General features: G+C 42.6%; 1 protein-coding gene across 1 annotated transcript; it reads left to right on the top strand.

The window, feature by feature from the left end:
- Nucleotides 1-2,096: 2,096 nt before the first annotated feature.
- Nucleotides 2,097-11,326, top strand: LOC142208654 (amine oxidase [copper-containing] 3-like). The gene is made up of 4 exons (XM_075277283.1): nt 2,097-3,729; nt 5,662-5,947; nt 7,950-8,079; nt 10,978-11,326. The coding sequence occupies exons 1-4, from the start codon at nt 2,148-2,150 to the stop codon at nt 11,263-11,265; spliced, it is 2,286 nt and encodes a 761-aa protein (XP_075133384.1). The 5' UTR covers nt 2,097-2,147; the 3' UTR covers nt 11,266-11,326.
- The last annotated feature ends 760 nt before the right edge of the window (nt 11,327-12,086 follow it).

The following is a 12,086-nucleotide window of genomic DNA, read 5'->3' as shown; positions in this document are numbered from 1 at the left end:
CATCTGGCATCTGTTGTTCGTGAGGTAACAAAACCACTGCTATGTGGGCAGGGCTTCTTTAACCATAGGGCCAACAGTGCACTTGCACCAGACCTTATGGTAGCGGCGTCCCCGTTGGGACAGCCTACATATGCTGTCCTGCCAGGCTGCCCTAGTTGCATAGAACAATGAAGCAGGAAGCCATCCACTCCCTGCTTCATCATTCATCCTCTCTTTCCATGGAGCTGCAGGCACATTATGATGACATCACTTACATAGCGCCTGCAGCTTCCTGAAGACTCAGGCCTGGGATAACAGGGGTGAGAGGAGAGGTGAGTATTAGTGTGTGTGTTTTTTTGTTTTTTTTTGTGTTAAGGGAGGAACATTAAACTGTGGGAACAACTGCAGGGGGACTTTAACCCTTTCCTGGTTGGTAATTTAGTTGCAGAAGATGTACGTAATACGTCCTTGCTACTAGTGCCAATTTTCATCTTTCACATGATACCAAGATCATCACGTTAGCCCTTACAGAGCCGAAACAATTTGCTGACAAAAACAATGTTCGTCAATGAGATCCCAATGCACTTCTCAATTCCTGACAGCGTTTTTATCAGAAAATCGCTCATGTTTAAAATGAATCCAAGGTCATCATATTCCTAATAACAAATCCTGCCTCAGTCAGCATCTTAGAGCTGTGTGAAGGAGCTGCAGACTGCACAGAGTTGATACATACTCTTTGTCACTGCATAACCTGTATGTGACGGGTTGAGGGATAGCAAGGACTTCTGTCCATGTTATCCCCTCTCCTATCAATCAGAGTGCATACTATACTTTTGTCTCTGATTGTCACATATAAGGATAATGTAATACATGTCTGAACATAACCAGGAAGTTTATTGGCGCTGCGAACCAGATGTTTACCATTGTCTGGTATGAGACCAAACTGGGACTTGTGTTTTATTTGATCGTGTGACCGATAGTAAGCCACACGTACTGTTAGCCTTATTCTGTATTAGTTAGAGCTCGGACAAGCAGGAGTTTTGTTTTGTATGAAGTTAAGGCTATTTTTTTATTTTGTTTATTTTTGTACTTGACCTGAAGGTTTATTTATTTTGCTATATTTACTAAATAGACCTGTGTGCACCAGATTTTGTGTCCCTGTCTCTGACTGGTTGGGTCCACACCAGTGCTGCTACCGAGCTACCATCCCCACAATACATACATCCTGGTGAGGTTAATCAGCTGCACGAAATCATGCAGCGATAGAGATGCTGTTGTTACTACAGTCCAAACAGACCTCCCATAGGGAAGGCAAGGGCAGTTTATTACGGTCCCTGCCTTCCCAAGATGGGGCTCCAGTTCCAGCCCGGTGGTCACATGAGGACCCACATTAGCTCTACAGTATGGCTTAGGAGGCTGCATTCCTCCTATATCTACGATTATTGTATCAGTCCCAGTTACAGGGGAAATCAGCAGAGAAAAGTATTCTTAAAATGCCCCCCCAAAGGTCTATTATGAGCATATGCATGGGAAAGTATAATGTATAAAAGAATAAATAAATGCATAAAAAAAATTTGTGCATCACCCCCATGTCAAAGTATGTGTCATCTTAGTAAAGAAATACCATAAGGAAGATGGAGAGCTAGTTTAATTTATTTTATTTTTTTTTTTAGTTAAAAAATTTGAAAAACAGACATGTCTACCTTTCTTTTCAGTTTACTATTTTCTCAGGCATTAAAATAAAGAAGAAATATAGCAAAATAATTAACAACTTAAAAATAAAGCCCTTTGTGAAGGAGGAAAAATCATTGAAATAACAAAAAAAGATTGTCATAGCCCCTCATGGACGAAAAAACCTGAAAATGTGTCTGGTCCTGTTCTCCAGCTTCAAGGAAATTCTCTAACACACTCCACGGAAGACACTGCATGTGTAAAATCGAGCTAGATATCTTAGAAGCTATGTGGAGGCTTCAGGGTTAAGAAGGTTCCAAAATAAATCCTAATCTTTTCTTCAGCATCCAGTTTCTTGTCTCCTCCCACTTTTCCAGTTTCCTCATGGGATCCAGCAAGTTAAAAAGACAGTAATGAGTGAAAAACATTCCTTCTGAGCCAAGGCACGGACTTCAATCCTTACACTGGAGGAACTGATGGTTTAATGCAATGCAAACATGAATGTTAAAGTAGTCACTGCACTTCTGATCCTTGCAGTTGCCACCATTTTAGCTTTGGTTTCTGTACTTTTGTTTGGATACAAAACTAAATCTTGTACTTCTGGAAACCAAAAAACATCTGTTTTGAAGCACAATGACCAAAGCTTGGTGTTTGCGGACCTGACACCTGAAGAACTTCAGCAGGTGGTGGAATACCTTAAGAAGAATATCAATGAGAATCTGGTAGACATCTCCAGTGCTGACCCTTCTTCTAACTGCATCTATTCAGTGGAACTACTGCCTCCAAGCAAGCAAGACGCCTTATTGTACCTGGATAAAGGAGGACCTAAGCCCAAGAGAGAAGCATTGGCTATTGTATATTTTGGAAGTCATACCGAACCTGAAATTCTGGAGTATGTTGTAGGACCTCTTCCAAACCCAACATACAAGAAAGATGTTACCTTTCAGAGATATAAAGGCAAACTGCCTTACCACCGTAGACCAGTCATTGGCAGCGAGTACCTTCAGATACGAAAGCACTTTATTGAGAAAGAATATCCCAAGGCAAAAAGTTTCCTTAAGGATGTATTAGGCTATAATGAGTCTGACTCGGAATATTTTGCAGCTTTGACCAGTGCTCCAAGGGGCTTTGCATCTGGAGAAAGGCAAACCTGGTTTGGGCTCTTCCTTAACACACGTGGTAGTGGATTTTTCCTGCATCCAACTGGGTTAGAATTTCTGATGAACCATAAAAACCTTGACAATAAGAAGTGGAGTGTGGAAAAGGTATTTTATAATGGTGAGTACTTTGATAGTCCGTCTATGTTGGAGGATAAATATAAGAAGGGACAATTGAAGGTAGTTAAGATGAAAAAGCCACAACGTCAGGAAGACATTGCTTCTCTGAATCCCCCAAAAAATTCAGTCCAAGATATCCCCATGCAATATGAACCACAAGGAGCTCGATATAGCGTGAAAAATAACCAGGTGTTGTTCCAGCACTGGAGTTTTGCATTTGGGGTTAATGTCAACAGAGGACTCCGGTTATATGACATCAAGTTCAGAGGTGAAAGGATAGTTTATGAGCTTAGCATCCAAGAAGCCATATCTGTTTATGGGTCCAATGCTCCAACTGGGATGTCAACAAGGTACATGGATGGACACTTTGGCATTGGTCGTTCTGTCTTCCAGTTGGTCCGTGGCATTGACTGTCCTTATTTTGCTACATTTGTAGATACCCATTATTTGCTTGACTCAGACATCCCAGTCCTCAACAAGGGATCTATTTGCATCTTTGAACTCAACACTGGCATTCCTTTGAGACGACACTTCTCCAGTCTTGGTTCTTCTTACTATGGTGGTTTGGCCAACACTGTTTTGGTTATAAGAACCATCGCCACTCTTGGAAACTATGACTATGTGTTTGACTTCATGTTCTACCAAAATGGGGCTATTGAGTCTAAAGTTCATGCAACAGGATATATAAGTACATCTTTCTTCATGGATGGAGGGGTACAGCATGGACATAGAGTGGGTCCTCATACTCTGGGGACCATTCATACACATTTTATAAACTATAAAGTGGACCTGGATGTTGGAGGTAAGTGACCTTCTATATTTACATGTTCATAGATGTACCGAGAGGCGCTCAGGACTGGTCAATGCAGACCCTCCATTACATGAAAAGATATTTATTATCATTCTGAAACCTAAGAAAGAATACATAGACTTCTGTAATAATGCAGATAATAACAACTATCTACATGGCACCAGCTTATTCTGCAGCGCATCGCTATCAGGGGAAGCAGTAAACAGGGAAAATGAGATTTGGCCCCGCACCAAAAATGGATAAAGGGGAGAAACACAATATGTGGAAAGTGCAGGTTCTGTCTACTAGCTCAGGCACTTGTATGTAAATGGGATCTAAGCGTACATGCACACCATCAGGATTACGTGCAGATTTCCACATGCTGGTTTTGGGCCTTCTCCAGCTACAGGGTGAAAATTCCTAAGCACCCACCTTCAGGAAATTAGTCATGTTCAGCTCAACCATGTTTTATCCGTATAGATGCCATTACTAGATCCTTCATAAGTTAGGGTTATCTTAAAGGAGTTGTCTAGGAATTACAGAGCCATAAGGAAAAACAGAGCCATAAGAGCCGCCATATTGTAATAATCAAACAATTGGTTGACAGATGAGATCCTGTTAAAGGCTCCCAGGCCTATCAGTACTATGGTTCTATTACATGTTTAATAGAAGTCAGTGGCCTTTGCAATATACTGCAATCCATTAATATTGCAGTATATTGTATAGGAGATCAGACCCCTTAAGGTTCAGGTCTACTGGACCAGGCACTTGTATGTAAAGGGAATCTTAGGGTACATACACACAATCAGAATTACATGCAGATTTCTGTTCCCTTGTAGTGGGTACCGCCCCCCAGCTATAGGGTGAAAATTCCTGATAACCCCTTCAGAAAAGCAATCATGTTCATCTAATGGACTAGATATTCATGACCATATATTATCAGTATTAATGCTCATTACTGGGGTTTTTTGACTCTCTGATCTGTGGTTATCTTAAGGGCTAGTTCACACGTAAATTACGTGTGGCTTATTTTGGTCCTGAAAAAAACGCTTCCTAATTAGGAAGCCATTTTTGGACCTTGCTGCGCTTTTTGGAGCTTTTTTTTGGAGCGTTTTTTGTAAAAACCGCTTCAAAAAAACATCAGGCGGTTTCCCCTCCCGTATAATGAATGGGCCAAAAAAACGTGTCGTGTCATGTTTTTTCGCCTCCCATTCACTTCTATTGCTTTCTTCAGGCGGAAAACACCTGGAGAAAGGTCATGTTGCTTCTTTTTTTCTGCTAGCAGAAAAAAAAGCTAGCAGTCTACATAGACCACTATTGTAAAGAGGCGGATTTTGAAGCAAAATCCGCTGTCAAAATCAGCTTCTTTGCCCCCGTGTGAACTAGCCCTAAAGGTGTTGTACAGGTTTAGACAACGTGACGTCTGTCAGACACAGCAACATACCTGTCTGGGTCGTGCCTGGTATTGCAGTTCAGTTTGATGAAGTGTATGGAATGAGATGTAATTCTGCACTTCACCTGTGGACAGTCGTGGCACTGCAAAACAGCCATGCTTTTATAATCCCATGAAGATAGCCTGTAACAGGAAAACGCAGTCCTATCTTTAGGCATGTTTACAGAGCAGGAGAAGCTGAGCCCATTGACATATAAGGGTGTAAGAAAAGTTTCCTATATGACTGTGTAAACAGGGTAGTTACTGAGTAGGACCGCCCACTGGACTCCTAAGCCCAGAATGGGCAGGGATGTGGCTGAATACATGACAAATTTTACTGATTCTTATTGAATCAAACTATATATGAATCTGCTCCCCCTGTTCTATAAGGTGCTGCCTATAAATTGCAGATATTATAGGAAAGTTGATATGTGCGATAGGAGAAAATTGTGCAAAAAGGTTTGTTTTGCATAATTTATGATAATTTGATATCTTATTAACCCTGGTTGCAGGAGTAAATAATTCTCTGGTTGCTCATGATATGGAGTTTGAAGATCTGGATGTTCCCTGGAATCCGGAACGGATGTTACAACAAACTAAGCTCACCAAGAAGGTTCTGGCGTCTGAGAACCAGGCCGCCTTTCAGCAGCATGGCCCCATGCCTCGCTACATGCAGTTTGCCAGTAAACAGAAGAATAAGTGGAATCATGAGCGTTCCTATAGGATCCAGATGGTCAGTTTTGCAGGAGACTATCTTCCAGAGAAGAGCACTGTCCACAACTCCATGAATTGGGCTAAGTAAGTAAAATGGCACCAGGTCCTATAATATCTAGCGTTAGGAATTGGACAGAACTGATGATGGAAAGGGCCTAAGTCTTAGAAAGTGTAAACTATATGGCCTTAAAATTTTGGCGCCTGGTGCCACAACTTAGGCCACACCCACTTTCTAGTAAGCCAATCCCTTTCCAATGAAATCACGCCTTTTCTTTGTACAAGGGATAAGTGCATCTAAAAAAGGTCGAAGATATTTCTTAAAGGGGTATTCCCATGACGCTTGTTCACTAACCTGCAGGCTGTTGTGCTCTCTTCACTTCCTGCTTTTCTCGGCACATAGGTGGGCGGGGTTTCAATTGCACGGAATTGGTTGTAAATGAATTACCACAATGTGAAGCTGATGTAGCAGAGCTGGATTTGAGTCAGTTTGCATTACATAAAGAGGTAATGGACTCCCTATCTCAGCCCTTGTCAGCCAAATTCAATTAAACTGACTGATAAGAGACTCAGAAATCCTGGAGCTCTCACCTCCCCTATCTGAGAAGCTCCGCTACTTATCAGACACAAACAGCTCAGAGCTGCTCTCAGCCCCTCCCCCCTGAGAGCAGGCAGCTACATCACTTGACAAATAAGCAGATAATCCCAAGGGCCATAGAAACGGAGTGTAAACAATGAAGTGAATAAATTAAGATAGGGGCCAAACAAAGCAGTTTTGATAAAGCAATGCATTTGGGAAAAGTCTTAAATCCACATAAACTAGCAGTATAGATAGGATCCTTGTGGTAGGACAACCCTTTTAAGGCTAAGGCCCCACGTGGCAGTAATGCAGCTTTTTTTGTAGCAGTTTTTTTTTGTTGCAGATTTTGCTGCTGTTTTTTTGAGCCAATGCCAGGAGTGGTTTGAGGAGAAGGTAGAAGTATAAGAACATCCTTTATAGTTCACATTCCTCTTGAATCCATTCTTGGCGTTGGCTCAAAAAAACGCAACAAAATCTGTGTTTCGGCAATGTGGGTCTAAAAGTGGTGCAAGCTTTTTGGAGCAAATTACACCGGAATTCTGGCACATTTTGGTTATTATTTAGCCATGTCCAGTAGTCATGTTCCATTCCCTTCCAATATGGAGCTTAAAGCTCCTGGATTTAGTGGTAAAATTATACCTACGTCCAAAAGCCTGCAAATACCACATGAGCAATGGTATAGCCTTAAAATGGTCGTCCATTTTTATAAAGTTAATTTTCATATACGGTGTAGTCTGTCAGGGTAGTCGTGGGGGTTAGGGAAGCAGAAATTCACTGGTTAGAAGCAGCTCTCTGGCTCAGTGGTTAGCACTACAGCCTTGTTGTGCTGGAGTCCTGGATTCGAATCCTACCAAGGACAACATCTGCAAAGAGTTTGTATGTTCTCCCTGTGTTTCTGTGGATTTCCTTCCACACTCCAAAGACATACTGATAGTGCGGAAAATAAAATTCACTGTTCAGGTCTGTAATCTCTTGGCTAGAGTATGGAGTACTCAGTTTCTTGCACTGTAGGACCTGTCTTGTCCTGCATTACAGAGACAGCCCTTTAATTTGAATGGTCAAAATGTAATTCTGTATTTCTTCAGGGGTGGCACTGCAGAGAAACTGAAATCTTAATACTAGAATTCCCCGGATTTACCACTGTGCTACCAGCAGGGGGCACTTAGTGACCAGTATATTGTAAGGGGATAGTTCTAACATGTAGAGATTATCCAGACACCCTTGTGTAACTATTTAATACTTTCAATATGAGTATTTTTGCACTTTCCACCTTAAACATAGAAACTGTCTATCACTCGAGAGCTTCAGATGATAACAAGGTTCAGAGACAACCCTTGAAGCAATGCAATATATGTAAAAGGACTCCAATCATGGGTGTCACTACCAGAGAAGCAGCTGTAGCAGTTTTCTCTGCGCCGATTTTAGGCACATTCAGCGACAGAGTCTCCAACACTAGTGTGAATCCCGCCATATTGGCTTTGTACTACTGTATTTTCTTTTCCCTTCCAGGTACAAGTTAGCTGTAACCAAACGCAAGGAAGAGGAAGGTGTGAGCAGTAGCATTTATAACCAGAATGACCCGTGGACGCCAACTGTTCAGTTCTCTAAATTTATTGACAACGAAAATATTCAAGATGAGGTGAGTATTTGGGAATCTACACCCATGTCCATGTTCGCTGGTGAACTTTCCATAATATGTCCTTTAAAAACAGATCTAAAGAACTGGGAATAAAATTTTGTATAAAAACACCATCTCAGGCCTGCTGGTGCTGTTTCCCGCACACACCTCAGAATGTGAACATGGTCTGAACAATGTACAGATAGGTTTATGAGGTGTAATCTGCAATGTAATAAATACCAGCCATACATAATAGACATAGCAAGTGAGCAGAGAAGTCACTACCTTCTATAATGGTGGATCCAAGAACACTGGCAAATTAATATTCCTATATAGTGCCAAATATTTACCATAATTAAAGGGTATTTCCATCTCAGAAAATTGCTGCCAAAATGGGAATAGCTGACCACAAACGCTAAACGCCAAGATGGAACTTATGGAAACAGGCAACATTGCTTTATGCTGTTTCCGTAGAGGTGAATGGGATCTATGAAAGTAATATAGCACATTTAGCTATACTGTTGCTGTAACTGTGAAGAAACAAAAAAAAGTCTAGGACAGCTGTGTACGCTGTTTCTGTACCTCCAATTCACCTCTATGGGAGTCACAGAAACAGCATAGAGCAGCACCACTCAACTGTTTCTGTAAAGTGGTAGTCGAGACTTGCATCCAGATATTTTCACCATGCCAGCAATTTGCTGCAAGGGGAATAAACCGTTAATTGGGTTTTGATAACATTCCTTGTGTTTTTGGCACAGAAATAGATAATCATTGCAGCCATGGAGGTCAAGGGCAATCAAAAGAGTTAATGTCAGTATCCTGGACTAATGCAGAAAAAGGGTTAATGTTGTAAATCAGTAGGATACTTAAGCTTTCACATTCCAGCATTGTCTCTACAGTGGGAATACTGAGACTTCTTCCCTTGTCCCCTCTCACACAGACTGCTCCCCATACCTCTCTCACACAGACTTCTCCCCATACCTCTCTCACACAGACTGCTCCCCATACCTCTCTCACACAGACTGCTCCCCATATCTCTCTCACACAGACTGCACCCCTAACTTCTCTCACACAGACTGCTCCCCATACCTCTCTCACACAGACTTCTCCCCATACCTCTCTCACACAGACTGCTCCCCATACCTCTCTCACACAGACTTCTCCCCATACCTCTCTCACACAGACTGCTCCCCATACCTCTCTCACACAGACTGCTCCCCATATCTCTCTCACACAGACTGCACCCCTAACTTCTCTCACACAGACTGCTCCCCATACCTCTCTCACACAGACTTCTCCCCATACCTCTCTCACACAGACTGCTCCCCATACCTCTCTCACACAGACTGCTCCCCATATCTCTCTCACACAGACTGCACCCCTAACTTCTCTCACACAGACTGCTCCCCATACCTCTCTCACACAGACTTCTCCCCATACCTCTCTCACACAGACTTCTCCCCATACCTCTCTCACACAGACTGCTCCCCTAACTTCTCTCACACAGACTACTGCCTGCCCATATCTCTCTCACACAGACTGCTCCCCATACCTCTCTCACACAGACTGCTCCCCATACCTCTCTCACACAGACTGCTCCCCATACCTCTCTCACAGAGACTGCTTCCAATACCTCCCTCACACAGACTTCTCCCCATACCTCTCTCACACAGACCGCTCCCCATACCTCTCTCACACAGACCGCTCCCCATACTTCTCTCACACAGACTGCTCCCAATACCTCCCTCACACAGACCTCTCCCCATACCTGTCTCACACAGACTTCTCCCTATACCTCTCTCACAGACTGCTCTCCATACCTCTCTCACACAGACTGCTCCCCATACCTCTCTCACACAGACTGCTCCCCATACCTCTCTCACACAGACTGCTCCCCATACCTCTCTCACACAGACTGCTTCCAATACCTCCCTCACACAGACTTCTCCCCATACCTCTCTCACACAGACCGCTCCCCATACTTCTCTCACACAGACTGCTCCCAATATCTCCCTCACACAGACCTCTCCCCATACCTGTCTCACACAGACTTCTCCCTATACCTCTCTCACAGACTGCTCTCCATACCTCTCTCACACAGACTGCTCCCCATACCTCTCTCACACAGACTGCTCCCCATACCTCTCTCACACAGACTGCTCCCCATACCTCTCACAGAGACTGCTCTCTATGCCAACATGGTCCTCCTCTCAGACATGGTGCTGTTTTTGTACCTCTCTGTTATACATTCTGATCTACATGCCTCTATTGTTTTTTGAAAATTGCTTTCATGCTTCCCCTTCACACAGACTGCTCCCTATGCCATCATCTTTCTCACAGACTGCTGCTCATTGTCATCTCTTTCACACAGATGGATCCTTATTTCCCACTCTGTTAAACAGACTTCTCTAGATGACCTCTCAAAGACTACTCCCTTGCCCCCGCTTTTCCCACAGACTACTCCCCATAGTTCCCATACTGGCACTGACTTCTTCTTATGCCCCCCTTCTGTTATACAAGATGTTTACCATCCCCCAATCTCTCTTGGAGACTGCATCCATGGTACCTTCTCTCTCACCCACATTTCCACATGGTCCTTCCTCCAGTACAGACTGCTCCCTATGATTCCTTCTCACTTCAAACTGTTTGCTTGCCATGACTCTGCCTACACACCCCTCCATTTTCGCAGCCCATTGTTCCCCTTTCACAAGCTGCTTCCCATATTCTCCCCCCCACAGTGACTGCACTACCATAACAAGTGACTTTCCACAAATAATGTTCTATAAAGAAAACACTTCTACGGTAGTAACTGAGTTTACACTAGATCCATTGGTGCACTAGTCTATGCACTATCACTCTGGCATATCACTTAGAAGGTTAATATATGACCATTGGTGTTTAATCTCATTTCATTCATAGGATTTGGTGGCTTGGATAACAACTGGCTTCCTGCACATTCCCCACGCAGAAGACATCCCCAACACAGTGACAGCAGGAAATGGAGTGGGCTTCTACCTCAGACCCTACAACTACTTCAGCGAGGACCCTTCAGTCTTTTCAGAAGACGCTGTATATTTCCTGCCAGATGATGACCTCTCTTCGTGTAGCGCCAATCCTCTAGCCTGTTTGTCTCAAACTGCCTCATGTGCTCCTAAAACACCTCCCTTTACCTATAATGGGTTTGATAACAAATATATCATACTCTAGCAAATTTGATGTCTTGGGGGGCTGTAAAGTATGAATTTTAGTTGTTGAAGGTAAACTATAACAATTGATGGGGACAGATACAAGTGTTTATAATATCACTGAATTGACCGCATTGGAGATAACAGATATATTCATTGGATCTCAGATTACATAGGGAATTCCATTATTATAGACTAAGGCAGCCACATATTGGTGGAAGTCTCACCAACCACAACGGTTGGGTAGATATCTGCCTATCCTTGGACTATTGTATCAGGTACAGCAGGGTTTTGGCCCCAAATGTGGTCTCAAATTTAACTTAATCATACAGATATTTCAGAAATTCATGGTTTGCTAGATCATACTGTACTGATAACTGCAAACCATCAGTATTTGTTCTTAATCCTCATCGTACTATGTTGAAATATCCAGTGGTATTGGCTGTTACATTCTGACCACATTTACTAACATATCAAATAAATTGATTATTTAGGGAGACATTGTACCCCTTTGTCATCTTGGATTGAACTAGTCATATCCCTGGTTAAGGCTCTAGTAAGGTGCATAGGTACAGCTGAGGAATCAAAAGGGTTATAGAACAAGTAAAGGGGTTGTCTAGTTTCAGAAATATATTCAGAGACAAATGTTTTTATTTGTATGATGAAAAGTTCTACAATTTTCCAGTTGTTTTTTTGTATCACTTCCTCAAGGTTTTCTAGATCCCTGCTTACTTCTAGTGGATAAAAATCAGTCCATGGTCATGTGATATACAGTCCATGGTCATGTGATGTAAAGTCTATGGTCATGTGATGAACACACAGCTCGTTACAGTCATAACATAT

The sequence above is a fragment of the Leptodactylus fuscus genome, chromosome 6 (assembly GCF_031893055.1).
Source record: "Leptodactylus fuscus isolate aLepFus1 chromosome 6, aLepFus1.hap2, whole genome shotgun sequence".
NCBI lineage: Eukaryota > Metazoa > Chordata > Amphibia > Anura > Leptodactylidae > Leptodactylus > Leptodactylus fuscus.
This window is presented reverse-complemented; position numbering and strand designations above follow the sequence as displayed.